Source organism: Argentina anserina, chromosome 1 (genome assembly GCF_933775445.1).
Source record: "Argentina anserina chromosome 1, drPotAnse1.1, whole genome shotgun sequence".
NCBI lineage: Eukaryota > Viridiplantae > Streptophyta > Magnoliopsida > Rosales > Rosaceae > Argentina > Argentina anserina.
Genome location: NC_065872.1, coordinates 9268481 through 9291534, shown reverse-complemented (window position 1 = coordinate 9291534; position 23054 = coordinate 9268481). Strand labels below are relative to the sequence as shown.

Sequence of the window (23054 nt, the reverse complement as noted above, 5' to 3'; positions counted from 1 at the left end):
ATACATATGCTTTTTTCCTTGAAAAAGTACAATATATAGTTAGTTCTTTTACCTGTAAGGACCAAATGATTGTCATGCATGTTTAACTATCTTCAAATCAAAATGGGAACTATATATTTTACTTGCTGTGAACTACTTCTAATTCTTAAAACAATCACATGAACGTAAATAAGAAGATTAACGATTACGAAGTTAACTTCAGTAAAAAAATCATGTTCGTTAATTCGTATCCGTCATAAACGTACTCCTTGTACATAATTACGTCAGATCTGACGCCGCAATTCCACGTAGTATGTCACGTCACCTTATCATATCAGCAATTACAATAATCACAAAATGTTATTTTTAAATGAAAATACAATTTTATCCTTGTTAATCCAACGACTCTAGATTATTATAAAAAAATTGTAGTTCTTTTTTATATCATTTATTTTTTCAAAATGCTTTCAAAAAATAATAAAAAAATATGATATATACACAATATGCTTGAAATATATAGATATATATATATATATATATATATGTATGTGCCGCGCGATATATATATATATATATATATATGTGTGTGTGTGTGTGTGGAGTGCATATATGTTAATTGTATTAATTCATTATAGCTATTAATTAATCGTAAGGACTTCTTATAAAAAAAATCACATTTAACCCATGCAATGAGAAAAAAGTCATATAAGATGAGGAAATTAGAAAAAAGTCCTAATTTTAAAACCATTACAGTGTTGCCCCAAAAATTTCACAAAAATTACAGCCAATGACACTGTCTCTTTATTTTCTCACTATTATGAAATCCACAATCTTCACCGTACTAGCAGTCCAGCACCAAGTGCAGAGACTTGGCGACTCCATCAAGGTCACGGCCTAGGTACCGCGACGAGGAGGAGGAGGAGGACTGGATATAGAACACCAAACGAGGCTGAGGCGCGGGACGACAACGTCAGAGGCGCGAGGACGAGTTCAGAGGTGCGGGTACGAATTCGGAGGTGTGGGGAGGAGGTGGGAGGCGCGGGGACGACGACGTCAGAGGTGCGGGGAAGAGGTCGGAGGTGCGGGGAGGAGGTCTGAGGCGCGGGGAGAAGATCGAAGGTGCGGGGACGACGACCGTCGGAGACGCGAGGAAGAGTTTGATATGGCAGAAGGAAGGCATATGGGAAATTAACATGAAGTCAACGATTGGAGAAGATGACATGGGTGCCAAAGTAGATTTTGGGTGCCCAGTTTTGAATACTAATTTCTGATTTCATAGATTTGAGTAACTGGTTTTGTGACTGTAAATGTAGTTGACTGATCTACCCGTCACATTACCTGTCACACTACCAGCCACAATATCAGTCACACTAACTTTGTGATGTGACAGATAGTCTGGAAGGTATTGTGACATGTATTGTGATAGCTAATGTGATAGGCAGTGTGACAGGTAATGTGATAGGTAGTGTGATAAGTAGTGTGACAAACAGTGTGACTGTTGGTTTTTTGTACGACAACATAAGTGTCGATATGTGGATCATATTAGTTCAAGATCACATAACAATAAACAAAAGTTTTGTTATTTATAGTCTTCTTCTTCTTCTTCTTAAAAAAACAGTGTGATAGGTAGTGTGACAGTAGGTGTGACAAAAGTTGTGACAGGTAGTGTGATAGCATGTGTGACAGGGGTTGTGACAAGTAGTGTGATAGAACTGTGACAAGGGTTGTGACAGGGGGTGTGATAGTGGTTGTGAAAGGTAGTGTGATAGAAGTTGTGATAGAGATTGTGACATATAGTGTGACAGGGGCAATGTGTGTGACAGTAGGTGTGACAGGAGGTGTGACAGGAGGTGTGACAGTTAGTGTAATATGTAGTGTGATAGTGGTTATGACAGGTAGTGTGACAGAGGTTGTGACAGGAGGTCTGACATGACGAGAGGAAATGTAGAAATATGTGAAATTTTGTTAAAATTCAAATGAGCTTGGTATAAGTATGCTCAGAAAGAAGAGAATAGCAGGAATTCGGAAACCTTGAGCTTCGGTTTCGCCGGAATTGCTTGGAGAACCGCCATCGATGGCGGCAACCCGTTGTGATGGTTGTTGCGCCTTGTACGGTTGGTCGATTCGGAGTGGGTAGTATATCAAATAAAAGAGGGGAGCGAGATCTTTCTAATGATACCAATTTCGTCAAAATCTATCACGGACGAGAAAGTTATGGCCGAAATTATAAAAAGAAGGAAAAAAAGTGAGAAATGACAAAACAGTCCATAAAATATTTTTAAATTGACTTGTTTCTAATTTTGTTGACCTTTTTATAATTTCCACTTAAATGTGATGGCTTTTTATAATTAATTCATAAGTAGTGATTTTTTTCTAATATAAGTTGTGAGATGGTATCTTTTTATAATTTGCCCTAATCGTAAATGTAAATTAATTAAATAAGAAAGTCATGAATCTTGACATATTTGTCACTAAAAAGATTACTATGGACATAATTTTATTAAATACGGTATTAATTAAGATATGTATACTCTAGGAAAAATAACATTTGTTACCTTACATATCTTCTTAAATCGATTATACCCTAATAAAATAATATTCTCTTTTAAAAAAAACAAAAAGAATCTTACCGAAAGTTTCATCTAAATATAAATATTATATTTACCTTGCATCGTCTGTAATTTTAAAATAAATATATTTTGTCTTGTTGTAGGGAAAATGAAATGGTCTACTCATTTATTGATACTCCTCTTTATATAGGGGTCACAATTACAATAAAAATAAATGGTAATTAATGCTACATAATGGTGATTGATCTGTTACGTCCGATAACCATAAACGTCATTAACTCATTTCATTATTTACTTTAACGAACGCACACTAATTGTATTTTTCTTTCAACACCCCCCTTGTGCCAAGTTGAAGATATAATGGTACATAAAGTGTTGTCTCATTAAAACCTTACCAAGTAACAAAATCCAATGGGAGAAAATAAAACCTTGGTCGAAAGGGAAAAGACCACAATGCACCTATTACATTTGAGATTAAAATATATGTGTTGGACTCCCCCTGATGTCTACACCTCCCCCTGATATTTACATTAATTGTGGGAGTTTTAATACCTTTTGCACATTTTATTTAAGCACATATGGCGACAACGTAAATAGTGTTCATTCTTACCATGTCGTTTTCTCATTTCTTTATAGGGACTAAATAAGCCTAAACTTTTAGGTATTGCTGTTGTGTGGGCGCAAAGCTATATAACGAATGAGATGTCATATTTTGCATATTGTGTTAAGTGCAATGATGCGTCTTTGCACTTGTATATGAAATCTCATTTCCCAACACTTACTTGTCATCTTCCATTTAGACGAAGACGCGTCTATTTTTAAAGACTTTGACTGATCATGGGAGTTATAGAAACCTCACTTTTAACCTTTAGAGTGCTTGAAGCCGATTGATGGTTAATCATCAATATTACAGTCATCGAGATCCATTTCGAGTCTGTGTCTTCCCAATTTTTTTTTTCATTCTCAACCTAGGATTTGTAATAGCGACATCTTTTTAGTTCATCAAAAGACTATGCAAATCCATATTGAATACGCAATGACATAATTCTTCTAATCTCTATTCCAAAACAAGTATTTACTTCGTGCACGTTTCAATTCCTTTTGTATCGTAACGTGGTCTAGTACCATTTCTTAGGTGAATAAAGTATGTTCTATGACATTCATATATATATATATATATATCTTAATTTTGATCCCACATAGAGATATCTTGTTAAAACATTCATAAGTTGTATTTGTCAGTTTTTCGGAAACTACCAAACTGATAAAGTAGTGGAGTGCAATGACATCCATTATGAGAATTTCTCATTGTGGTCAATTACAAATGAATATTTTTTCGTAGTCGATTTCATTGCGTTTAGTCAGAGACCTTGCGCCATAAGGTGAGTCTATACTATTAATTCTCATACGCGTCCTAACAAAGATTTAGGGTTTAGGGTTTGTAACTATCATAAGTAGCATTAGTTTTAGTAGGGTTTGTAACTATCATAAGTTGTGTATGTAAAAATTACATTATCCTAAACGAAAAGATTGATGCGCATTACCATACCAATATCAAGATTAGTACTTTATTCGTTTTCCGTGAGGCCAAGTGGGTTATCATAAGTAGCATTAGTTTTAGTAGTAAATGGTGTGATGACACATGACCAGCGTGTCGACACATCAACCAACACCATAAATTATTTAAAGTGTCCACAAGTTGGTTGAATTAATCCACATAATTTTTGTTGGATTCAATCTTTGAACATTGTGAGAATACATATCATTTGCATAGGATGATCCCAATCCAATTTTCTTTAAGAGATAAGCTTTGAATGATTAGTTTTACATACGTAATCTCAATGGATATATAAGAAGGATAATATGGTGTTAGTGCATATACTTATGCATCAAAAATTTCACGGTTCCGTCTTAGGGGAGCAATAAAATTTGGGGATGAAATTACATCTTCAATTCCTCCATAAAAATAAATGTAAAGATTTTTACAGTACTTTGTTTCCTTAGTTCTTACTTATATTTATCCAAAAAAAATATGAGTGTCCTGGTGTAACTATTTTAATATACGGACACATATAGCACGATCTAAGTATCTCAATAAATCGTGTCAAAGCCTAAATATGCCAAAATCCTGAAGGTCAATTTCTTTTGACGTTGTTGGATTCATTAAGCAGTTTCATATATACTTTCTAAATGGACATATGAATTTCTCTAATACTCGGTTACATCCGCAGTCATTAGGGATAGTGCAAAAGGAGTAAATTGTAATCTCACTTATTCTTTTCATATGAAATAGTCGTTGACATAAATACTCCAAACATATAAAGGTTCGATTGTCTCTTGTTGGCTCTTGTTACATAAGATGTCAATGAGGTATATATTTAAGACATAAAAATAGAATATTAACTCAAATGCTTTAGAGTAATCGATAGAATCATAAAGCGATATTTCCATCCCATAAGGTATGTACATTATGAATTCCGAAATATTATAATTAGCGATTGTTGATTAATATTATTTGTTATATCCACGGATATAGAACTATTGTTCTTTAATACTATTGTCGTGAGGATCACTGATAGGCGTTAATTAAAACGTTTATAATAAACCCTGTAAAATGTCATCGTTAGTATATAACAAACATATATCGTTATTTCCGGGGAATTCAAAGGAACTCTAAACTTTTAGTGTTAACAAATAATGGGAGGTGAGATTGATTATTAACTACTAAAATAAAACATAAATTACTATTTACATGATCGACTTCTTTTTAACAAACTTAAACCAAATTTACCATTACGCCACATAATTACAAGTTCGAACCTATCATGCATTCTAATTCGACCAATTACATACTTTTTAGACACCAATACAATTAAAGCCTTAGGGGATCATCTAATCATGCAAGATTTCAATTAACATTTAGATTGACTTAGGACCTAATCTAAATTTGCATGCAATCGAATTCAATAACACTTAGAGTAGAAATCAAATAAAATTACATTTAAGCACCAAATCTTTGTTGGAGAGATGTTTCATGTATGACGTCACCCACCATGGTTTCACATGCAAATTTCAAGAATTTTTACCACTTTGAATCACTACAAACCGAACCTACTTAGGGCATGATTCAATTTGTGTCAATATGGTTGATGAATCTAGCACTCAAACACAATCTTAGGGACTGTATCCAAGCACTAAATTCATATGCACATATCTGAAAATTATCTAAAAGTATGAGAAAGATGATTAGAACACAATAATGGAAATACAAACTCATTGATTATAGGAAACCATCAATTCGGCAAAGAACCAAAAATCCAATAAAACAATCTGAAAATTTCGATTCTTAATACAAAACAATAATCCTACACAAACATCATACTACAATATTCAAAAAAGTATTGTAGAAAATCAAAAATGAACAAACCCGAAGAAGAGTTGCGAGAATCACACGTTGTATGAACCTTGGAGAAGTGTCTTAAATGGCGATTTCGGTGGAGATGAAATTTGTATATGGGGGAGAATGACTTGCTGTTTTGGTGAAGGATGTTTGAGGTAGTATTTTGGCAAAAGTTTGGCTCTTGAATGCAAAGCAGAAGTGATCTTATTTTAGAGGTGAAGTCATGTATATATAGAGGAAAAAGGGAGGGTATGCTGGGTTTGTACTTGCCTCTTTCTTCCTATTATAATGTCATGCTTTAATCTCCTTAAATCATGTCATGCTTTATTCCATAAATCATGTCATGTTTTATTCTCTAAATCATACCATGTTTTATTCTCTAAATCATACCATGTTTTATTCCTTAAATCATGTCATGTTTTATTCCCTAAATCATGTCATATTTTATGCATTTAATGATCATCTTCTATTTAATTGTTGCATGCTTTTTCTTTAATTATCTCTTCAATCCAATCTGAAAATAAGAAAATAAAATCATAAGTAAGAGATAATTAGTTTCGAAACCTAACAAGGATTCCTAGTCAAACTAGGACTCTAGACCAATAATGCGTTTTTAACTCATGTAAGCACAAAAATGCATCCAATACCGCCCATGACTCTTACTACGACTCAATGACTCAATAGTACAACAATAAGGGCTAAGCAAAGTACAAATTGAGGTGAAAATATATTAAGAACGTCACACAAAGTGCTCATATCAATCACATAATGCATTTCTTTGCATTTAGTTATCCATGTCATACAAATTTTTGTGAAGTTACTTTATTTTATGCGGTACTTCACAAAGTTAAAATATGAAAAATCGAACCACGTATATCTCGATTAATATTCGAATATTCCCAATTTATTGAGAAAAATTCATTACATTGATTATATGTCAAAGATTGCATCACGGACTTGTCAAATCCAAAAAAATTCTTCAATACCGAAGTCTAATGAAATGTTTAGGCATATATAATAGCCATGAGAATTATATCTTGGAAAATTAGTGGCACACTGTAGTCGAAGTCTGAAACATTTTGAATTAACCTAGATTTGTGTCGCTCTAAATTGAGGAGAGTTCTCCATGTAGTTTGATATTGAATATACTTTTTCAAATCACCGTACTCTCATTATTCTATACTCGTTTTGTAAGAGGGCGTTCCATATTGTGCATGTCATATCCCATATGCATATATCAAACGTTACATCGTTATCAATTGTCAATGATCAATTTGTATGAACCTACATGTTCATAATATTTTCCCTTTGCTTTAGAGTTATTTCTTCATTATTATCCATAGTTCGTTCTGAGAAAATTTATAGTCCTAAAAGACATTTATTTGTCATTCAAGATTTTAAATATGTTTTCAAGTTACGTGCAGGAAAACATGTTTGCATAATTCAATCATGGTTGAGCCTTTGTGGCTTATAGGGAGGTTGGTACTCAAATTCTTCACAGTCCAATATGAAAGTCATGTTGTGCTAGTATAACCAACTGTAGATAGCTAAAGTACGAGACTTATTAGTTTCGCAGTCTAAAATTATAAATAGATATACACGAAAATTAACATATCAAGATACATTATGGTCACTGTGAAGCTTTGCAAAGTTACATCATCACAATAATTGCAAATTAATTAATTTCCAAGAATTACAAATTGGATTTCAAGACCAAGAATTGAAATGGTCGTATTTTTTCGATGCTTCATGAAAATAATTTATCACAAGAATATGTTTGTCCTCTCTTCGTTTTTAAATTATAAAATTCTCATGAAATGTTGTTATCATGGTAATGCTCATATAATATGCTAAATAACATAATTATAAAAATTATATAGACATAGCATACGCAACAAATAGAGCATATCATTTAACGTGGGTAAATGATTTAGCAAGATTAAGCAGTATACACAAAATAATTTGCTCACATATGCTTAATACGATATATAATCATAATACCAAAAAGTAGCATGATAGTTCATTCACATGCCTAGAAACAAATTTATTTAATAAAAATGGCACATCATATAACATGTTCAAAATTCAAAGAATACTTTGCTCACGTAACATGCATAATTTCAAATATATGAGTGAAATTATGTAAGTAAGAAATATAATTTAGATCTTACTTGCATGTGAGATTGTCATATAAACTGAATATTAAGCGATTTTTTATCTCATAATTCTATGTTGCACGTTGCGTTGTTATTTGATAAATCACATACAAAAACAACGACATATATATAATTAGTTACTTTTAATCAATATAAATTGAATTAAATTTAATATTTTAAATTGTAATACTGTGAAACAGTAAATCGTAAACTAAGATTAATTATTTGGTAATTTCAAGAATTACCTTTAAAATGTGTTTTACCAGCAGAGGTAAATTCTGATATTACCATGGGCAAAAAAAATTCGTGGTTGGGGTCAGGCACGTGGGATCGACGGATCCAGGTCAACCGTAGTGAGGAGGGGTGGCGCCGATCTGCAGAGGAGTAAAATGTCGTCCAACCTAGGACGATCAAATTGTTGGGGTTGCAAGGTACCGATTGGGCAGATCTGCAGTTGCCGGTTCTGGGCTGCGGGATCGGCGATGCTAGGTCGTCGTTGCAGCGTCGAAACGGAGGTCGCCATCATCGCTGTTGCTGCTACGCTGGTGAGGATCATCGATGTCTCATCGAGATCAGGGTCCTCTGGTCGACGTCATGGGTTGGGTTGGCGGCGCCGCAAGAAGTTGTGGATGGGTCGATCTTCATCCTCGTCGAATCTGCGAAGAGGAGCAAGGCTCGATCTGGTCGCCGAAGACAAGGAGGCTTGCCGGCATGGGGTTAACGTTGGCGCCGATGCAGATCAGAGGAGATGATTGGGTGCCTAGAGAGATCTTGTCCTTCAACATGGCTATTCTTTTTCCTTCAAAATAATATATATATATATATATATATTTCGCGCGTGCACACACATATTTTAAGCATATTTTCATACATTTTAATTTTTTAAACTGTATTTTTAAAGTATTATTGTGATAAAAAATAAAAAATGATAAAAAGAAAAAATTATAATAATTTAGAGCCGTTGGATTAACAAGGATATGATTGTCTTTTCATTTAAAATGGCATTTTAATATAATTTTAATTATTGATATGACAATGTAACGTGACATGCCACGTAGAATTGCGGCGCTGAATTTAGCACCGTATTATGATGCCCTAGCACTTATTAATGAACTATTTGATTAAGAATATGATTCTATGTAATCCAATTAAAAGAAATCTAATATAAATAGATCAGTGTTATGTCCAATTGCCAAACCATGTGTCCCTCATGGCCTTCATTATTCAAGTTCCACACCATGCATGGTCGCATCACCAACCAACTAGTTTTATTGTCTCCAAATCACAGCGCTGATTAGATTACGACCCAAATCTCACGTTCCGAAAATATATGCATGGCAAAACCAGAAGCCACCGCTACCAAAATGAGCTAGATCGGAGTCGCTAAAACATCACCTTCAACCCTAAAAATCTCATCCCCAACCAAGGACGACTCACCCCGCGCATTCCATAATGACCGTTAAAGTAAGTTGGCACTTGGCAGTAGTGAAATGCAAAACGCGGGACAGCAAAGTACCAAAACGACAGCGTTTCGATCGTCGTCCGAAGTTCTTGGGCTCCCAATGAGACTTACAGATGGGCATTGTGAGTTGGTGGATTTTTGGTATATGTATGTAGGGGAGTTGGATGTTGCAGAATTCTCTCACGTGTCGACAGAGAGTGTCCCAAGTTCTCCCTCAACCTCAACGCCGAGGGAGAGAGAGGTGATTTTGGTTTCTTTAATTCTCTCTCCGGCCTCCGTCTGTTTTGCCGCCGGAGGTAGGGGAGTTCACTGGTGAGTGGTGACTGGTGAGGTTGGCCGGAGATGAGAAACGACGTCGTCGGGAAATGATTCGTTCACTGCTTCAATTAGGGTACGTGATGACAGTTTGAGAAATGAACGTGGATGTTTCTAATTTTGCGATAATTGTAAGATCAAGTTGTGCGTGGAAATGAAAGTGATCATCATGCATATTGATTGGGGTCGGCTGATTATTTTGATCAACTTGTAAAATTAAATAAATGTTTCTTCTTTTTGGCACTGTTTAGATCCACAAAATTGAAACGCATTTTGGCCCTTTCTGAGACTTGAAATATATCAGTGCCTGTTCTTAGATGAGATATCTTATTCTGCAGATCGTAGTGCTTTAGGGTTTAGGAGCGATCTTACAGCCTCGAAACCCCTAATGATTTAATCCTAGTGGTAATTTTGTTCTCATCGTTGTCTATGATTTCACCAATTGTGCTACAAATCAGATGCCGTTTGTTTTTTCTTTTTTCTTTCTTTCATATTGTTTCTCATCATGACCCTTTTCCTTTGATTTGTATTCCTTCAATAAGAAGGAAAGATGCATATACCATGCCATCTACTTGTATATAATATATGCTTGTATTTCCAGTGTCTTCTATTGTGCATATTAAATCCTTTTGATCAGATATGCACATTAATCAATAGTAGAGAAATAATTTATCTATGTGTCGTTCAACATTTACCTGATAGGCATGTAAGGATTCAGCTGATAAAATGTTTCTGATCATACGTACCCTGTACTTATAACTGATTCTGATAGTAATAAGATACTACTGCAGAACTGTACCCTAAACAAGTAGAGATTAATGTGTGAGGCGAGCAAGATCCACATAAGATCTGCCACAGTTGACAAGAAAGGTTCTCCGATGATTCCGCCATGGCCTGGTCCGGTCAAAAACAGTTTTTACAAGGGGTTCTCATCAAGTGCCTCACCACTAAGGGCGTCTAACTGCGTCTGCAAGGCAACAACAAATTTATGGGGGCGGCTCTTTGACGAAGGCTACAGAGCAGATGTTGCTATTCATACAGATGATGGTGGAATTGTCTATGCACATGCTAATCTTCTTGTAAGTTTGACACTGTTTAAGTTATGATAAGTGCTCTTGTCCATAGTCTGTTGCAGTTCTTGAACCTTAATTGATCACAAATGACTTTCTAATGAGTGAGGCAAAATTTTCAGGAAAATCATAATCTTTAACTGAACTGTCCACTGGCAGACATAAGAGAAATCACATAATTCCACATTTCCACTTGACATAATTGTACTTGATTTTAAAATGCCTCGCAATCTTCACCGATCAAAATATTGTTTCTATCTTAGATCAGATACACTATCGAGCATACAATTTGTCAGCAGATCCTGATGTAAATCAAGTTGTAGCCTAAAGCCAGCATACAATCAAAATATCCTCATATCCCAATCAAGGGACTAAACAATGAACAATCAATTATTCGATGCACAAAATTGTATCTGGCTACATTATTCCTATCATTATCAGGGCAATGTATTGTTGGTTTCTTGTTTTTAAATCTTTTTACTCAGAAAGATATAGTATTGTACTATAATGCAAACTTATAAACAAGAGCTATAATTAATTGTAAGAGTAATTCACTTTCCAGATTGGTAAATGATTCGATTATCACATTGCAATGCTATTTTGACAGGGAATGGCGTCTCCTGTACTGAAAGGCCAATTGAAGCAACCAAAAGCGTCTCGTCGTCTAAAAACAATCTCTATTCAAGGATTTTCATATGACGCAGTTAGAGTGTTTATTCGCTTCCTGTACTCTTCCTGGTAACATTTTTTTCCTCAATGAGTGCCTTTTCTACTTAACTGTACCTTTTGGAGTGAATTTAATTCCTCGGAGTTGATGCATAAGTCCGAATTCATATATGAACCTGGAAGACTAACATGAAGGGATCTATGGTGGCTGCTCATCCTTTACAATTTATGAATACTATTATTTAATGAATGTGAAGAGATCAAATGTGGTTTTTTATCTGTAAAATGTTTTAAAAAATCTTTTAAATGTTGATTTACATGAACAATACTAATCTAAATATTAAGCACAATGTTTTAGTAGTCTGATTGTTTCTAGTGTTTTCTGTTTAGCTATGAAGAAAAGGAAATGGAGGAGTTTGTTGTAGCCTTGTTGGTGCTTTCACATCTCTATGCGGTTTCTCCATTGAAGCAAGAGTGTGAGCAGAAGCTGAAAGATGGCTTGCTTACCACAGAGAATGTAGTAGACATTTTTCAACTCGCATTACTGTGTGACGCCCCTCGACTAAGCCTCATGTGCCACCGTATGATCCTGAAGAACTTTAAAGCTGTTTCTGTAACTGAAGGATGGAGAGTTATGCAGCAGAGTCACCCAACACTAGAAAGGGAACTCTTGGAATCTGCAATCGATGAAGATAACGTAAGAGCAGTCTGTTTGGTTTCGTCTTCCTTTATTCTATTCATGTACTCTATTGCCCCATTTTCATGCCTAATTTATTTATTCTTGCACTCATTTTTAGAGGAGAAAGGAGAGGATCAGAAAGATAAATGAGAGAAAAATATATCTGCTATTATATGACGCGATGGAGGCTCTTGTGCACATATATAGAGATGGTTGTCAAACAATCGGACCATGCCATAAGGACCTTAGAGAGAACAAGGTTCCTTGTAAATATATAGCCTGTAAGGGATTGGAATTGCTTGTTCGTCATTTTGCTGGTTGTAAATTGAGAGTCCCTGGTGGTTGTATCCATTGCAAGAGAATGTGGCAGCTGTTGGACTTACACTCCCGCCTTTGTGCTGATTCCGATGTCTGCAAGGTTCCTTTATGCAGGTCTGTAGCTCTTCGACTCCACATTCCTTGTTTTCAGACTTCATGCTATATTGTATTCAAGCTTCTGAACTTGTAACTAATTCTGGAAACATTTTAATTGCAGGAACTTCAAAGAGAGAATTAGGAAACAGAGTAAGAAAGACGATATTAGGTGGAAGATGTTAGTGAAAAAGATTTTGAAAACAAAGAAAATAGCTGGAGCGTCATTCTTAACATCAGCAGTTGTGAGCTCTTTGTGGTAAGTGGTAACCTGATTACATTGTACATTCGTTGTGATCAAACCAATGTTTATTTTGTATTTTATCAATATGTGATGAATAGGAAGCAGAGAATTACTTCTTGCTCATGATGTTTTATTTGAAGAACATCTGGTAAGGTATAACGATGAGCTTCATTTGGTACGTTGGCCTAGCTATCACGAGTATCTGTTGCCTTATGGATAAACATTCATGACAATCAAACAGTGGAACTTGGTTAGGGATTATCGCTTGCATGTAAGGCTTAAAAATTCAAAAGCATTCATCTATGCCTCTTTTGGAAGTTTAAACATGCATATCGATTTATTGCAGCTTAAATTTTCAACCTGGAAACAATTCTATGAAAACTCATGATGTTTTGAAAAAAATTATGTGAATGCTCGCAAATGTAAAGTAATAGTTGCAAGTTGCAACAATGATATCTATGAGCATATAACCTACTTTCCACTTTGTGATCATTTTAAAGGTTTCAATTCCTTCCAAACAAAACTAAGTAAATTAATTCAATTTTCTCCAATATCTCATCATGCAAGTCTGTTTGGTGTACTTCTCATTAGCCAAGTTTGTCATGTACAAATAACTAGTACTGTATTTATTTCCATCTTATTATTACGGGTGATAATATGTGTTATACCAGGTTTAGAGCATATACAAATTATGCATGCATGTCTGTTACACAGCCTGTTTGCTAAATGATAATAGCATGAAATCATGAATAAATTGGACCCCTCAGTTCCATTCTCCAATGTGAATCCTACTCTTTGAACTAACAATACAAATGTAGCAGCGAGACATATATACCAGAATTTATTTTACTTTTGGTTTTCCATAAGAATATGATGAGATATTGGGGGTAACCAAAACTTATTTAATATATTTTCTGAAGAATTTATCGTGCTCATTTCATAGATTTCCGGCAATTAACGAGAGGTGAAAGACTGCATTGTTCATATTAAGCACATGTACAGTATTTAGTTAGGTAAGATAAAGTTTACATGGGCCCAAAAGAAAAGTGATAATTGAAAAAAATAATTAATAAATTAAGGAGTGGTGAAGTAATAGGATTTGAGAGTTTTAATTTCATCTTATTTTGACAAAATTTTATTGTTACTTTAAAGTGTATGACTAGTGACTTGTGGAACTGGGGAGTTCAAAGTTCAGAGATTACAAATGATTTATAATAGTGAAGTACCAATAATGAATTTTCTTCCGGCAACAGAGATTTTATTAACTTCAGAATAACCAATAACTACGAGATTTCAAATCGTTTTACATAATGCACCATCGGATGAGTTGTTAAGATTGAATAGGAATGTACTCCAAATTAAAACATACTCTGTCAAGTTTTGGATCTTTAATGGCGGATTTCTGTTGCTTTCCTGAAGATGTATAACGTGATAGTATGTCTTTGTTTTTTCCTTACCCTAAAGTGGATAATGAACAATTGCGTTCTTAAAGTTTGAATATCTGAGAATTTTGACAATTTGTCTCTCCCCACTATACTTTCACACATTATTGAAGTGGGGTCGAGAGGAGAAGCAAGCAAAGAAGACAACGCTGAAGATTGAAGAATAGGAATAGCCACTTATTACTTTATATTTATCAAATAAATGCATAACGCAACCACGACATCATATTGAACCACCATCAAAACATTCCTGCTTCCTTCAAAATGAGTGGGACTTCGATCTTAGGACCTAAATGAAGAAACCTATCCTAACTATATATATGGGGATGTACATTGGAGCAGGATAACCAAAAATAGCAAACCTAAAAATATTTTGACTGTAAAATCTTCTTTGATAATGCCCTTCCTAGAATATTATGTTTCATCTTTTCTGGACTATGCATTCTCATACAATATCTGTTGCTTCGAGCATTACCTGGTTTACTGTTCAGAAATCTCTCTGTGGGCTGGGATTTTCCTTTATATAGGAAAGACTTTCAAAAGTGCCTCCCCCTTCTGCATTCTTCTCCTCCTTCGACATGCTCGTACCGAAAGAAATGAATATACTGGTGGTGCTGATAATGTTGGATGTGCCGGTGATGCCTAAGGTAGTTTCATCTAGTTTAGTTATCCTCCTAAAAGTTGCTGTGCTTCATATACACATAGTTTCAAATTGAAAAGCTGTCGTCATCCGAGGTGTCATCTTGTCTCAAGTGATACTTGGAGAGAACCGGTAGAGGAGCAGTTGCAGGTATCCGGAATGATCTAGCAGAACCCACCAGTGTTCTGTCTTGCACATTTCCGACTTCCTTGCACACATGGTCCAATACTATTAGAAAATCTCTTACAATCATGAAGATTCTGAAAGGATGAGCTTCCTCCTTTGCTGTATCGCCATGAAAATATTCAGTTACCTCTTTCACCAGAAATAAAGCCTTTCTTTCATCATCCTTGATAATATGAATTTCCTCATCAGCCTCTTTTAGAAAGAGCTTCATCGAGTTACAGAATTTTCCATCCACATCTTCCCTGTCACACTGCAAGACCAGTCTGACCTTCTCAAGTCCCATTGCGAGCTTTGACACATAGCTACTCAGGACATCTGAGTCCATTCCTGCTGCTTTTGTAACGTTGCCGAGGTCTTTGCTCAGTCCCGCCACCATTTTCAGTCCTTGCTTTTTGAAATCACCTTCCTTTGTTCTGATGTTCTCCTTTGTTTCAGACCCTGGACTTTCAGATCTTATTATCTCTTGAACAACAAAGTGGAGCAATGTGGTCTTTCCATCTGTTCCCTTTATGTCGACCAATTTTAAGAGCGTATCAAGTTTGAAAGCTTTAGCATCACCACGGTTTGTCCCAACATTCATTCGGTTTCCAGTCCTGAGAACAGCCTCAAGGAGTTTCAAGAATAACCGACTGTTCTTCAATTCTTCACTGGCGTCCTGAATAATGATGAGATTTAGATCTTGCAGTGAGTTTTTATGTTTTATTCATAGTATAAAGCTAGTACAGAAATAATAATAGTAAATTGAAGACACTATACCTCGAGCGTTTGGAAAGATTTCCTCAGGTATTTCACTTCTGTATCAAAGTTAGCTCTGTATAGCATTGCCTCAACTCTCTTAAAGGCAAATGGGATATCTAGCACTGCCTTCAAAAATCGTTCAGCAGACCCTAATTTTGAGATGTCCCCCTGGTACTCTCGAAGTTTAATTTCTTCTTCCTTCGTCGGTGCCATTTTAACCAGAGTCTCCAAAAGCTCAGCACCCAAGCCTTCTAGGTTACCTATTATGTCCAGACACAAATTACAAATGATATAAGACGCTTCTTTTTGTTGGACTATCATACAAGTTTCAAATCACATGGTTTCTCTTGATTCATGTAAAGATGACATATGGATGTCGATTTTCTGTGCACTTATATTGTAAGCTCTCATGAACATAAGTATTTTGATTGTAGTAATTGGTAGGTTACAACTTAAACTGCTGGTTCTTATCATATTTCACGCGTCAATAGAATCTCTGTACCAAAAAATTATAAGGAAATCAACAGGCGCCCACACGCTCAAAGACACCTCAAGTATGTAATAGGTAGGAGTATAGGCTATACAACTTCAAAGTACTTGCAATGGTGCAGACATATTTATGTTTGGAAACTTTCCAATCCAACAAGCCAATGCATATGATCTTACATGTAAACATGAAGTTATGAACCTACGTTTGGCTTCTAAATGGAAACTTAGTGCATGTTTATTACGAACCTACGTACGTTTGGCTTCTAATTGGAAACTTAGTGCATGGTCACAAAGGAAGGATGCAGGGAATTGAGTAATGTCAGCTTTAAACATAGACAAAGAATTAGCAGCAGATGACCTATCATGATGAACAATTGTGGTAGGATCTGGAAACCACAAGCAATGACCCCAATCATCACATTAATCGTAACCCCAGGGTTAGTTTTTTGTCCATACGGATTCTGACCACCTTTTTTTTTCCTGTTTTTATTTTAGAGGGTTTTGGTTTGTTTCTCTCATGCTTATAATTCAAAACTGACATAATGAATGTGGGGAATCATATTGTAAAATTATATATCCTTATCTTCCAAGCAACAATGATGACTTCAAGATTACCATGCAACATTCATTTCTGTTTTTGACACTGTTATACTTTGCTTTCCCAAAAGTGGCTTAAGGTACAATGAGAGCCCCCTTATAGTTAGTGCTACTGGAGACCTCTATATGCAGTTCTGAATCCTAAAATTCTAATAGCATGAAGAAAAAAAAACACAGGTACAATATGGCCAAATTACAAGAAACAACATTATAGGGAGACCATTGATACTTCAAGTAAACCGAGCAAAACTTAAACTGCATTTGATCAACAGAAATATAAAGAAGAAATTACTTACCATCCGTAAGAGATTCAACCACCTCATCTCTTGCAACATTCAGTGCTCTTAACAAAATAGCTATATTCTGCGACTTCTTCGGGTCCAAAACCCTGTTCCCCTGCTCGACAGGAGGCAAAACTGATCTTCTAGTAACACTGCTAGGCTCTTTTGGGGCCGCATTCGCAGCATTGCAGCCGAAAAGAGTCTCCATCATGTCTTCATTTAATCTGCAAAACAAGTTAAACATATCAGAATTTTGCAAATCCAAGCTTAAAAAACACACTACTGAATCGAACAAACTACTACTCACTGGAATGAGCTCGATTTCAGCTGGTCCCAAACCGTAGCTCTATCCGAAGTTGCTCGAACTTTGTCCCAGTGCAGAGGCTTCAACTTCGGCTTTGCTCCTCCCGAATCATCATTCTCGAGACTCTCAGCCGAGCCTAAGCTCTTCTCAGCTCGGTGGAGAAGTTTTGTTTTACTAGTCCCATTCTCAAACGAGCCTTTCGGAGTTGAAGTAAATGAGGACAGTGGCTTTGGTGATACTGGAGTCGGCTTAGGATCAACAATCGTTTCTGAATCATCTCCGATTCTTCGTGACGGTGGCGGAGGCGGTGGAGGTGGAGCCGGGGCTCTGGATACTTGGCGTGTCGAGTTGGCTATTGACTGGAGCAGACTCACATTCGGCAGTGGCGGTGGCGGCGGCGGCGGGGTTGAGAACTTTGGCTTTTTGTGAGAATGCGAAATAAATTGATTGAAGTTCTGAACTGCCGACATTGGCGGCGGCGGAGGAGGCGGCGGGGGAGACGGAGCTGCTCGGTTAGAGACTGAGAGTCGAGATTTCGGTGACGTTCGTTTTGAGTGAGGAACCGAATTAGTATTAGGAGTCTGAGACTGAGAGTGATTGCTGCCATTGCTGAGCTGCTTCGGCGTGTAATAGCTGACGTCGTAGCTAATCGTCGAGCACAGCGGCGAGTGGAACGCCGTATCGTGGCTCTCCTCGTCGTCGGAAGACGTCATCGGCGGCGACGATTCGAGGTTCTGCGGCGGCGGAGGCTTCGCCAGCGGCGGCAGTGGCTGCAACTCGGGACTCGGACGGTACCGATCCGATCTCTTGATCGAGTTCAATTTCCGGTACGGCGACCGGTTCACTTCCGGCGTCGCTCCGCTGCTCATGACGTCACTGTTCGTGGAGGTGTGGCTCGGCTCGACGGTGCCGATGTAGAGGAAGCTCGACGGCGCGGCTCGGGAATCGTCGGCGAACCGCTGCGAGCCGCTCCCTCCGCCGTTGACGAGCTTCTGAGTCTCCGACGGGTGCTTGACTCGGTGGCGGTAGAGAAAGAACGCGAGCGCGGAGAGCATTCCGAGAGTGACGATTCCGACGGAGACGGCCACCGCTACTTTCTTAGTCGATTTCGTAGGCAGCGGCGCTTGCGGCAGAGGCACGGTGCTGTTCTGCGCCACTGCCGCCGGAGACTGGCTCTGCTCCGGAGTGGTAGGTCCCGTCGGCAGCTCATGGAAGAAGGGCTGGTCGGGAGTGTCCGGCGGAGGAGGAGCCGGCGGAGGAGGGGATAGAATGTCCGGCGGAGGTGAGGAACTATCGGGAAAAAGCGGCTGGTGTAGAATCCGACGGTTGTTACTTCGATCCTCGGAAGAAGGATGAACTAGAGTAACGGATAGGAAAATGCAGCAGCAGAAAAATTGAGCTCTCATGGTGAAACTTCTAGAATCTAATGTCGTGGTCTGGTTGTCTTCTTCTTCAACCAACTCTTCATCTGGTTATTTGTTCTTCTCTGGCTTTTGGGAAATGGAAGAGAGAGGGGGGAAGGTTCTTTTGCTGCAAGGAGATCTGGGGATGCGGTAGTAGTAGATGCTGACCTCAGCAGTAGTAGTAGTAGTAGCCGCATTTTCTCTTTTTTATTCGTTTTTCTTTTACGTATTTTTATATAATTTGGTTGGGGATTAATAATAATTCATGACTGTAATTAACATCAAGCTTAATGTGTAAAACAATCATTAATACTGATGATCGACCACTCTGTGGTCTTTTACATCAAGCTACCGAAATACGTCGGTAAGTTACCCTTTTGAGCTTAGTCCTATGAGCTGCCTTGTGTTGATCATTCATATTCAATTGGGAATACATTTATTATGACCTTTTCTGGATTTACCATATCAACTTAATACTTTTTCTAACCCATGAAAATGAAATTGGCTTCTTGAGAAAATTTTCAACCCACTAAAACAAGTTTAGTTTATTTTATTTTTTTGCTAGATATTTATGACAACAAACAACAACTGAAATATCTTCAAAGATGTTTGGGGCAATAAATAGTTGCCGGAAAAGAAAAAAAACTCATTAGAAAATCTAAAATCGCAATTGTTTGGGGCACCCAATAATTTGCTCTAGGCACCCACCTTTTATTTTCTTCTCCGGCCAACCTCCCGCGCCTCCCCGGCAGCTCCGGCTAAGACTGCGACTTTTGTTGGAAAAATGGTTGGAAAAACCATTTAAAACCAAATTTTAATTGATTAATTAAATTAAGTTAAACTTATAATTAATCAAAGATGAACATAGATTTGAGTTCTCCATAATGAGGGCTACAAGATCATATGTTTGTTTGTGTAATTTGGTTTGTGGGTGAATAAGAAATTGTCACTCAAAGATGGCTACTTAGAATGAGGGAAAGTTATTTGTCCCACATTGGAAAAGAGAAGTGTTGAAAAGACTTTATATAGAATCCATTGTGTATGGATTGTAAAGTGTGTAAGCCACCTTATACCCTCTCGCGCACGCGCAGGGGGGGTGCAAATCCTAGGTCGCAAGGGAAACTCGTGTATGCCCGTGCGACCTGCAGACACGAATGCAACACCGAATTAAGGGTCAGAACACAGATTCTTTTTGCATTTCTGAAAATTCGGTTTTGACTTTTCAAATTCTCTTGACTGTTCAAATTCTTCCTTTGTAACAACTGAGTTATTGTGTGTTATGGAGAATTATAACATAATTGAAATCAATGTTTGTAACATATGTAACTCATATATGTTATGATTTTTTGGTTTCTATAACAGCCATCTTATTAATTGCTGATTGCAAATCTTCACAGTATAAATAGCCACCATCCTTTCATTGTAAGATGATCCGATTCGAAACACATTTCTCTCCCACTCTCAAAGTTCTTAGTTCTTCTCTGGTGATAGATAGAGGTACCTTTCGAGTTCGTTGAGGGTTCTAGTTAGTAGTGCAACTTTTTAGAATTGTTTAGTCGTTATATCCTGGGAGACAAGCGCCAAGCATCCTTGCACCGGTAGAGGAGGCGTAAACGTCTTAAGGACAGTGTGGTATTACACACGTCTCGACTAGTTCTTCCATCACAAATCGTTCAGTATTTTTGTTGAATTTCTTTTCGTGTTCTTCATTTTCGATTTATAATTATTTATAATTCAGCTTATTAATTATATATGCAATATATCACTGTTTCTTACAACAACTTTGTCACCATCTTCCTTACCATCCCAGCTCGCTGATCTGGTTCACCCCGTTGCCGAAACTAGACCTCACCACAACATCATTAGTTTTCCTCCGGCGCTACTACCACCGCCCGTTTTTCTAGATCTCGACGTCGCCCTCTACTGTGGAGGTCGCCCATGTAGCCCAGAACGTCGACGTCTCTTTGTGCTCCTCATCCTTCTCGTCAACGCCGACGACGAACCCGCTCCCCAAATCGGAGCCCGAACGCTCGTCGAGCCTCCTCCATGCTGCAGCGCCGCAACTTTTTCCCCGACTCGGATTCTCCAAATCTAACCCGCACAACCCAGCCATGCAGCCCCTTTTGGGCCTACGTCCTGCCGAGCCCAAATAGACCCTTGGGCTTTAAAACCTATTTCTTTTCTCCTTTTATTTTTCCTATTTGTTTCTTTAATCATTTATTTGCACGTTTTGGTTTTCTAACTACATTTCACGTACTTGCATAGGAAAAGTGATCACTTATCGTACTATGGTGATGACATTCATGTCGAGATGAACGATACTTTTGTCATCTACATGCAATTTCGATCGTATCCTCAAAAGATTTTATGTCATCGGACGAAGATCGAAAGTGAATTCATGAAGCAGCTTTTCTACTTGAAGATATTTGAAGATTATCTCATTTAATGCAGTCTATTTGGCAGACCAATAAGTATGTTTTTCTTAAAGTTGCTGCTTTTGAACATATATATATATATATATATAAATTATCGGGCGCTATTAGCCTTCTTCATATCTATTTTTCGGCCTTTCTTATAACGCTGATGAGACCAAGGAGGGATATGATTCTCCTCTTGGTCGATGTTTTTCGTGTGACGGTCTTTGGGGAGTCACGTTATTATCTAAAGGGAATAAATCGATTTTGTGAGGTTGCCTGAGTGCACCGTTGTTTTTGGTGTGATCATAAGAATCGCCGATATACATCGATTATTTTGTGACCATATACATGACAACCCTTCTAATTCTGGTTACATACTTAAATAGTTTCGATTATTAAAACCTATACAACCCTCGTTTCTCATGGATGCGTCGCCATCGCGACTGTTATTTAAATGTTTGAGTTTTCTTAAACTCATGTCTATAAACGATAATCACAAGGTCTACGTACTCATTTATTTGAGTTGAAATTCATTATTCTGATGCATCACTATTTGTTGACAAAAGATCCCAAAAATAACAAATTTTATGGGACACACTTAAAATGATTTAATGAATGTCTATGACGTTGTACTAACCTGCCGATTTTTACATGGGGATATGTAATGTGTTGCATGCAGCGACACTTATTCATTTCAGACCCACAACTCACCAAGCGTTTAGTGCGTACTAGATGGTTACTGGATACGATGCCAACATCTTTTTTACTAACGCTATTTGATTAAGTTGTTTATGTGCCTCTCTTGTAGAAATCTCAATAGGTCTATATGAAACGATTAAGTATTTTGGTTCGTTATGATTTATGACTCACCAACACTTGTCCGCTATTTTCAATCTACAACCGTGGATCTCTATCCTGCGATATTAGCAGATGGTCACTTTGATGAGACATACTTCCCGTCGTTAGGGGGAGATATTGAATGCTCTCATTCTGGTTTTAACGCCAAGAATTGACGTGGTGTGGCACTATGTCTCATTAAGATCTCGCACTGCTCTAAGTAAGGAATATGTGCACCGTATTATCAACATCCAGAAAGTCAAAGATTCGATGCTCAATGACTTTACCGATATTGCGAAAGTGACGAAATCGCACATAAATGATGTGATGTGCTGGTAAGGTTGGAACTCTCAGAATATGGGAGAATTTCATATGACCTGGTCTTAGCACAGTTGGCACCATCCCTGACAGTGGGAAGGAAGCCGACGATGGCACCATTGTACGTTGTGGTGTTGTCAGTGCCCGTGGTATTGCACCACAAAACAAGGGCGGCAAACACAAAGATGGACTAGTAAGGGTCATAGCTTCGGTCTTAGCTCCTACCTAGATGAGGGAGAGACCATTATTTTATGGAATCAAAAACCATAAAGAAGTGAGCTACGTAGACACAAGTATTTCTCCCATCATCAAGAGAGATTCTCTAAACATGTGTATCAGCTAAGTTTTTGTGTGACGCTACAGACTCCTTTTGTTGATGTTAGAAAAGAATAGAAATCTCTGAAATTGATCATATAAAGCGCGCGTATGTTAATGGATTGATCTCCCATG

At 37.3% G+C, this 23054-nt stretch overlaps 3 protein-coding genes across 3 annotated transcripts in view; 1 reads left to right on the top strand and 2 right to left on the bottom strand.

Annotated features, from left to right (window-relative positions):
• The window catches only part of LOC126805043 (peptidyl-prolyl cis-trans isomerase CYP65), a 309510-nt gene that overhangs the window by 63460 nt on the left and 222996 nt on the right, over positions 1 to 23054 (bottom strand). The gene's annotated exons all lie outside the window — the stretch shown is intronic.
• Positions 9831 to 12971, top strand: LOC126805052 (BTB/POZ and TAZ domain-containing protein 4). Its single transcript, XM_050532144.1, has 6 exons — positions 9831 to 9958; positions 10674 to 10961; positions 11560 to 11690; positions 12009 to 12315; positions 12416 to 12729; positions 12833 to 12971. Exons 2-6 carry the CDS (start codon positions 10701 to 10703, stop codon positions 12969 to 12971), a joined length of 1152 nt encoding a protein of 383 aa, XP_050388101.1. The 5' UTR covers positions 9831 to 9958; positions 10674 to 10700.
• LOC126805040 (formin-like protein 6) lies at positions 14562 to 19170 on the bottom strand. The gene is made up of 4 exons (XM_050532132.1): positions 17633 to 19170; positions 17341 to 17549; positions 15977 to 16218; positions 14562 to 15875 (listed from the first exon to the last, which is right to left on the bottom strand). The coding sequence occupies exons 1-4, from the start codon at positions 19033 to 19035 to the stop codon at positions 15102 to 15104; spliced, it is 2628 nt and encodes an 875-aa protein (XP_050388089.1). The 5' UTR covers positions 19036 to 19170; the 3' UTR covers positions 14562 to 15101.